At 33.7% G+C, this 8608-nt stretch overlaps 1 protein-coding gene across 1 annotated transcript; it reads right to left on the reverse strand.

Annotated features, from left to right (window-relative positions):
- Positions 1-367: 367 nt before the first annotated feature.
- On the reverse strand, positions 368-7834 carry LOC149770813 (zinc transporter ZIP10-like). Its single transcript, XM_089949084.1, has 6 exons — positions 6827-7834; positions 5899-6151; positions 4290-4459; positions 3234-3401; positions 2198-2312; positions 368-813 (listed from the first exon to the last, which is right to left on the reverse strand). The coding sequence occupies exons 1-6, from the start codon at positions 7832-7834 to the stop codon at positions 368-370; spliced, it is 2160 nt and encodes a 719-aa protein (XP_089805210.1).
- Between the last annotated feature and the right edge of the window lie 774 nt (positions 7835-8608).

An 8608-nucleotide genomic window follows, 5' to 3' on the forward strand; every position in this document is an offset into this window, starting at 1 on the left:
ACATAATACTCAAATAAACTGTCATGAGCTTTGACTGTTTGTTTATCGGTCAATTGCTGACTATACTGCCTGTAGGCAATAGTATGTCGATGGCCATAATTACTGCAAACATTAGTCTATCAATAGCCATACTGACCACAAGCATTAGGCAATTTATTTTCTTTAATTTCTACATGATCTCATTCACTTTATAACCTATGACAGTTTTCTCTGCAGTCATCTCCGCAACATGAATTCTTCGTGTGATACAATACTACTACATACGCATCCGGTTCAAACGAAACCAGCACCAACTTTGGGTCCATTTTTTAAAGAAATAATGTAAAAATGATGCAATGTAAATTTGTAATTTTTCAGATAAGGCAGATTAACAGCAAGTGTGAGTAGAAACCTCAATAACCGACCTGAATATAGTTTTGATGGAAACAAAAGTTCTGTAATTAACATAATATGACTGTAGACGATATGTCTCTACCATGACAAATGATGCATTTACTAAATCCATCTTGTTTGCTATACCTATTTCATGTGGAAGCTCATGACAAAATACTGCAATGGATGTACTAAAACCAGATGAGATGCTTTCACAAAATGCTGCACCAATAGCTAGCCCATCACTTAGGTTATGCATCCCATCTCCAAGGATAACCATCCAGGCAATGGCTGCCACTGAACTCGGAAATTGGTCGCCACGGTGACTGTGAGAATGTGAATGAGAATGAGAGAATTCTGATTTGTCCAACATTATTACAGCTTCTTCATTGTTACTCTCGGGATAAAGTTTCTGGTGACTTGACTTTGAGGATTTCTGATCTGAAAGTAAACGAAGAATCAAATTGACAGATTGATAGAAAAAATTAAAAATGGAAGTGCTGGTGTCATTAACAAGCAGCAAGCGGTATTATGGACACAATTTTATTTCCCTTTATAGTAATGCTTAATAATGCCAGAATATGTTTTCTTAATATGTTACCAAAACGTTTTATTTTATTTCTTCAGTAAAAGATTATATTCCAATAGATATGTACAAACATAGATACCTTCATTCTCCACCCCTCTCTCTCTCTCTCTCTCTCTCTCTCTCTCTCTCTCTCTCGCACACTTTCACAACACAAAGTTCTTACTTATTTTTGTGTCAACTTCAGCTAGGATAGCATCAATGTCAGTAGATGTGATCAGTCATTTACCAACTGTGTCGATTCAGCTCGGATAGCATACGTGTTAGTAGACGGGATAATATTATTATTCCTATGATTGTTCATTCAAAAGTCTGCCAGGCTTCAAAAGATGGTAATAATGTTTGGGATATGCCATTTACATCTCACCAAGATGCATCAACAGAGCACATTTTCGTGCAGTAATAACAGTCTCAAGATTTCATTTATATCAGTTTTTAATTCAATCAAGAATATAACAGGTCACAAGATTCTAAAACATTAGGTTTTTGTTTATAAAAACAGTGTTAGAGATAAAAGCTGAAACTTTATTTCCAAATGTCAACCCGATGCACACATGGAAAGTAGGTTATGTTGACCTAATTTTGTTTTAGAGTGTAGTGCCTGAAAAATTAATCCATATGTAAAAGCTGATGGTTGTGAGGCTTTTTAATATTAAAAATATATCAGGTGAATTGACCTGGTACAAACACAATGTTGCACTATTTAGTCATATATCCCCATCGTCTTGACTTTTGTACACTCGCTCGGAGTTTTATGATTAGGAAAAAATAGAACAATTTCCAACTATAAGCTTTAGTGTACTTTTTCCACTTCTGTTTTGGCTCTGGTTAAAGTTGCTCAGAATGATAAAAATAATATATGTTAGGTTATTCCCATTTTATAAACTGACTGGTAGTCAAACCATTCAAGGTTTGTTTCAATTGCAAATGCAAAGTCATGGACAACGGCTAGTGCAAATACAAAGTCATAGACAGCTATTACAATAGTGAGACTATAAGCATGTATTTAATATTTTTCCATCCTGATAGGACATAATGTATTATTTCATGATGAATCATAACTATAGTGAATATGCCCTATTTCAAAGTAAAAGGAAATTAACAAACAAGAATGAAACCCTTATCATACCATGATATCTAGTGGACCATTCCTTTTTGTACCTAATATATGCAGTGAACCATTCCAAAACTTAACCAATAACACTAAAATTATGTCATGATATGTTCTACAGACTGTACCTGACGTATCTTGAGTGCTCAAGCATGAACCTTTGTCTGCCACGGCAGACAATTCGCCGAAAGCCTGAGGTAGTGATTGACAACCAAAATTATCTTCCCTTGACAACCTTTGTCTCTGTAAAAGAAATAGAGGCGTCTGTTATTAGAGTTTATTTAAAACATTGTTTCCCTTTCCCCATATTTGTGCATCATGTACCTCTGTAAAACAAAAAAATATGGCACATACGTTTTGTTGCCGTGTTGTTTTTGTTTGGATTAATTGGCCACATGATCTGACACCAAGGGTATTGTACCCTTGATCTTACACCCCTTGGTGATGAAAGAAGTTAAATGATACTAAATGTTGGCATATTCAGTGAATATTCAGTTACATGTCTAATTAACACAGACTTCCGAATTTCTTATTTACCTGCTAAGACACCTCACTAATCAATTTTGCATGTGATATTGCTACGTTTGTTGGTTTTGCTTTGGTGCATTACGGTACAGCAATAAAACAGGTTAATTAGTACTGAGGTAATTGGAGTGAAGTTCCTTGCCCAAGGATGCACCATGGTATTGGTAATTGTCCTGTAACAGAGTAGCATATACAGAATAGGTACCAACTAAATAAATGAACAAATAAATAAAAGTGTAAACAAATGAAGTGATGTTATTATTTCTACTCTGAATACAATTTCACTTCTGCCTTTTTGAATCTGATTAATGGAGGAAACAGAAGACATCAGTAATTCACCTCCTCAGCATGTTTGTATTGAGGGACAAAACAAAAGACACACCAATGAAAGATTAGTATGACTTCAATGCAACGTAAGACTGTACACAAAGGAGCAGTACAGAACACCTCTTCACGTTGTATATCTTATTAACCAAAATCTTTTATTTATTCAAACTATATTTAGTAGCTTCTCTGTATTATTCTTCTTTGTTATTTTTGATGGCTTTTTGTTTTTGTTTTCTGTATTTTACAAAAGATTCTTTTCTGCAGAGATGCGGATAACGTCCTATATGAGAACCTCAACTTTATATGTCAAACCTTTTTCTTCTTTTGCCGTCTTTTGAAACCAGTTAGCATTGTTAAAACATTCTCTACCAGGAAGAAGAAATATATGCTTCCCAAGCAACACAGTCCTTTCAAGACTCCCCCAATATCATGCCCGTCCATCTCGTCATGACTGTGACCATCATCTGCTATTTTTAGTGCCTACAATCATAAAAGGTCAAGTCAAATACAAACGTGCACTAACAATTTATAGGCGAAACAAAAACAGATTACAAATGAAACACAGAATGAACACAAAAAAATGAATGCCTATGAAATGAATGGAATTTTATCAAAAAGGACACAATGTTGAACGATACATTTCTGCTTTGAAAACCCTTTATCATAATACTCCAGGATCGGACTCGTCAAACATACAACATAACATACAATTTTTCATTCTTCCGAGCCGTGCCATTAGTTACGATGAAATAGATATGAACAACTGTCAGTGATGAAAGTCTTTCCTATTTTAATTCCTTCTAGCCATATTAAATGGCAGATTGGCATAACATGAACAAATATGAGAGACCTACTTTATGCAATGGTGTTTTCTAACAAATTTTGTATAATATTTTGCGCCACGGTTCTGATGAATGCTTACGAATGTTTCCTTTGTTGTCTCCTGAAAGACATATGAATCTCGGCTTGCCAACAGATCATACCAATTGCGACCATGTTACGGCAACGTACGGGACAGGCAAGACAATTATCTATGGTCTGCAAACAAATATGTTTCGTTTTCTTGTAGATGGAGAAATAAACAACTACGTTATGGTATGATTTTTGTCGTACAGCTCTCATTTTCCCCGTTTCAGCCACGCACACCGGAATTATTTCATGCTTTCAGGAGTAGTTAACTATCTCCGCGAACATTTGGCGCTGGTTTTAGTCACCAAAATCGAATAGAATGTCTAGTAGAACTAACAGTGATTTACAAATAATGGCAATGAAAAAAAGAGCGCCATATAATTAATTCCCCATGGAATACAGCAATGGCCGATATTTTTATTTAACACACAAAACGATTGCTTACGACATATAGCTTACATGGGGTAACAGATGAAGAAGTGCATCACCCGAGAGCGCTCCAATTGCTAAGGACACCAGGAAGTTCAACAGGTGGTTGTACATCATCTTGTTGGCTATGGGGATTATAACCACACCTAACAACCCGATAATGGAAATGATCACAACGGCAAAACAGCTGAATCCCCAGACTGTAAGAAATAAATACAATGGTGAATATATATATATATATATATATATATATATATATATATATATATATATATATATATATATATATATATATATATATATATCTTGGCAATGATGAAGCTAAAAGCAGCAAGAGTTCTGGATCCGTACGACGCACGTTACATTGGCTTCACACTCATAATTTATACATATTCTTTAAGGGTTTACATTATTCGAAAAACCAACAAGGACTTAGCTCTACGGCGTATCGTTCATTTGTAGTGTTGCAACAGCAGTGACAACCAGATATATAAAATTATAGCGAAGGAAAGGAAACAGAAATCCAATACTGAAATAAAAGCACATGAATTTTTCAGAAATATTTGTCTCCTTAGTCTGAAGTTCATTTTTATAACTGATGCATTTATGTTACATTTCGCAATGAACACATCTTTGCAGTGAGTTCCAATCTTCTTTGGATGTACAAGACTAGGTATTGTAATATATAGGGGTAGATTAACTTTTACTAAGTATGTTGCTGTTGGATGTTAAGGGAATAAAATTATACAATACTAGTAACGTCTTTTAAGATAGCATGTTGCTTTACATTTAATGAGTGCCGTTTTAAAGTTTTGTAACCTTTGATGCAGTCTTTCTTCTGCAGTTGCTCTGAAGGATGGAATGAAGGATTCTAATACCTTCAGTATATCACCTACAAGAGTGCGCAACAATTTGAAAAATGCATATTATTATTACTAGTTGTAGTAGTATTAGTATTATGTATCTGTATGTGTACGTGTGTACAAATTTATAAATTATGTAACATGCAGATTATTATTCAAATATATATGTTCTTGTGATTAAAATACATGTAACTGTACCGATTAAATGCCAGTTTCTAAAATTCTCGGCAATTGATCCCTTTCTTTAACAACTTAAGGGCAATCTAAGGTGCTTAGAAATGCATTCTTCCAGAGACATCTTTACACAAAAATAAATCAAGTGATTTGGGTTTTTTCAAAAAAAAATCACATCTGGCCCATCTAATATTTCTTTGCTCTTCCATAGTGAAATAATTCACATTATTTTTGCGAGGCTTCATTCCCTTCAACTAAGAAAATTACACGGTTATTTTAATCTCTTTTATGTACACCCACGCCCCCACTCTACCACCACACATATATGTATGTATATATATATATATATATATATATATATATATATATATATATATATATATATATATATCGTTTTGTGCACATTCCTGATAAACTATATATATATATATATATATATATATATATATATATATATATATATATATATATATATATATATAATGACAGACAGAAAAGACAGGCAGACAGACAGAGTGACAGACATGTAGAGACAGAGCGAGTATTTAATATAAATATATATATATAAGGAGAAGGTATTCTATTTAGGATATAAAGCAAACCTTTGGCTGGAATTTCCGATATTTCGTAATCAATCTGTCTTGTGATGTCTTCGTGATGTTCATGTGGAGATTCTTCGTCATCCTTCGTTTGATGACCGAGAGGGTCAAACAACGTCGCCATGGAAGAATCCCGTAATTTCCACTTGTCCAACTCGTATAGCAATGCTGGACAAAGATCAACAAATTCTGACATTGTTATTTCCTCCCCATCTCCAAAAGTGTAGGCTTTCCAAATATCATGTGGCGTAAGACACTGTAAAGCAGAATAAGATAAATGTAAGAATAAAATATATATGGCATTGTCCTTTCCCATGGCCAAGGTCTTGAAAGACACATTCAGTATCTCACATTCCTGATAAAATAATACAACCTAATAAAGTATCACCAATTTATTCGCGTGAACTACCAAAACATAAAATTTGAGTAAAATTAACACAATTCTTTGAAACGCGTCAATTTGTTTAAGAGAAAACCATACACATAGTCACACATAAAAAAAACGTTTTATCGTTTTGTGATGCACTGTTCTGATGTGCTGTATATATAATTGCACATACAATTTTATAAGAACACACACACACACAGATATATATATATATATATATATATATATATATATATATATATATATATATATATATATATATATATATATATATATATATATTAACCAGCTAAACGATAGCACAGATATTTCCTAGCTGAATGCAAATTTAACGTTTCTCCTCTTCTTGTATCAGTTGACTTAATCTTATTTGAAACTATTAGAATATCACGGTCCTGTTTTTAGGAGTCCAGCAAATATATTTCAGTCAAAAAACAATTTAATTTAAAAACGATTTTCAATGCTAGGCATTTTTCTAAAGAAGTTTTAGGATATTATTGATGTTCAAGGAATTGTCAGATGCTTTTTTAATTCTTAACAAACCTGTTTTGAAATGGCATCGTCGTCGATTGCTCTACTGTGCTTTGTTTGAGGATGAAGATCACGGTAGCCCTTATACTCTTTGCTCATATCACGAATGGCATTTTGGCCGATGTCTCTTTGTATGTAATATGCATTGTTACCGTTTATGTTCATGTCGCTGTCTTCCATATGTTTGTGTTCATTTGTTTCAATGCTATGATCATACACGTGTTCTGCCTTGGTTGAATTGTTTATCACACTCTGATTAGTCTCTTTAAAAGAAGTTGTATTTATCCCCCCATGAGTCAGACTGTATACCATTTCACTTGGGTGTTGAACGTGTTCTGTATGGTTTATGGGGGAATGATGGCTTTGTAAATATTGTACCGGAAGTGGCACCATCTCCGAATGTCTTGGAAGTATGCCATCAGAATTCCTTTTATCGAAATCATCAGTTTTTGAATCTTCTTTATTGATGGTAGCCACGATGCCATAGTGATTAGTACTGTCATAAATTTGAACGAAGGTAGTGTTATGATGTTCTGTGCCATTGGCATAAACATGTGTTGAAACATATACATCTCTTTTATATTTATTTTTAACTGATGCTTCTGGAAAGTGAGTATGATTTTCATGTTTTAACACAAACTTTTCTAAACTGTTAAAACTGTCAGATGTCATGTTATTTTCAGGGACATATATATTTTGCAATCTTATATGATCTAACATGTGCTCAAAGCCTTCAAAAGAAAGCGTTTCACCGGTTCCGTATTTTTCAAATAACTTCAGAACAAACCAATTTCTTTTTTCAGTTAAAATTGCTTTTCTTTCTGACTGGTAGTCCCCATATATGACAGTCCGTTTGAAGCTTTCGGCCTGAGTTGTCTCAGCATGGTCAGGTAGAGTTATCGACTCCTTGTCTGATTGAATACTCCACCCCTCTTCTATATTTTCACTTGGGAGACATGGAAGATGGCGGAACAACACAAGACAGAAAATGCAGACTCCGAATATGGGAGAGACGCACATTGTATTCTAAAAGCCTGAAAAAAACGTCAACAATAATATTAAGTATCAAAATATAATAAATACATCCATTAATGCATGACGATGTTGTAATACAGATAAAAAAGGCATCCGGAATCATAGCGAGTCACCAAAATGCGTATACATTGCTTCGTTACAAAAAGAGAAACTGGAAATATAGGTCATGGTGAATATACTTATATCAGTGAAAAGTAGACTTACATCAAGTCCTCGCTTCGATATAGTTCCTATTCTTTATGGGGTTTTTTGTGTTCCCCAAGTGCCTTGTTGACTTTAAAATTGCTACAACGTTTTATTGATAAGGCAAAATTTGGTATTGAAGAGTCACATGATGATGGGTTGCAGTAAATAATACTGTTCTAGGATTTTATACCAGTCTAAATATATCTTTGAATATTTCCTCTGTGCCTTTTTATTTTTTAAGCGAAGACAATTGTTAGATTTCATAATTAATAGCCTTTAAAATACTGAGCTCTCAAAATGTCCGCTCAAAAATGCCTAAAATTACTTTGTATTTTATAAACAAGCTCATATGTTAATTCAATTGTGTTAATATGGCTATAACAAAAATAGACTGTATCATTAATACTGTGTTGCTATTTAGTAAGGTTATTACTTTTGTATTCCGGTTTTCTGTTACGTTGGAATCATGCATTTGAAATGCAGTGACAAATCTCAACATGCTATTTATATGTTAATTGCACTCCTAACTCGGTAATATTATTGGGAAGTTTGACGCTGGATGAAGATTCCACG

This window comes from Sinohyriopsis cumingii, unplaced genomic scaffold (assembly GCF_028554795.1).
Source record: "Sinohyriopsis cumingii isolate HCF-2022 unplaced genomic scaffold, ASM2855479v2 utg002301l, whole genome shotgun sequence".
NCBI lineage: Eukaryota > Metazoa > Mollusca > Bivalvia > Unionida > Unionidae > Sinohyriopsis > Sinohyriopsis cumingii.

Bases quoted from the DNA above. Each gene is read 5' to 3' on its own strand.
- LOC149770813 (XM_089949084.1), bottom strand. From the start codon at position 7,834: ATGTGCGTCTCTCCCATATTCGGAGTCTGCATTTTCTGTCTTGTGTTG. The intron at 3,402-4,289 runs GTAAGCTATATG...TTATGATTGTAG, and splicing joins TTCTTCATCTGTTACCCCAT to GCACTAAAAATAGCAGATGA. The intron at 2,313-3,233 runs GTTTGACATATA...TTTCTTTTACAG, and splicing joins GACGGCAAAAGAAGAAAAAG to AGACAAAGGTTGTCAAGGGA.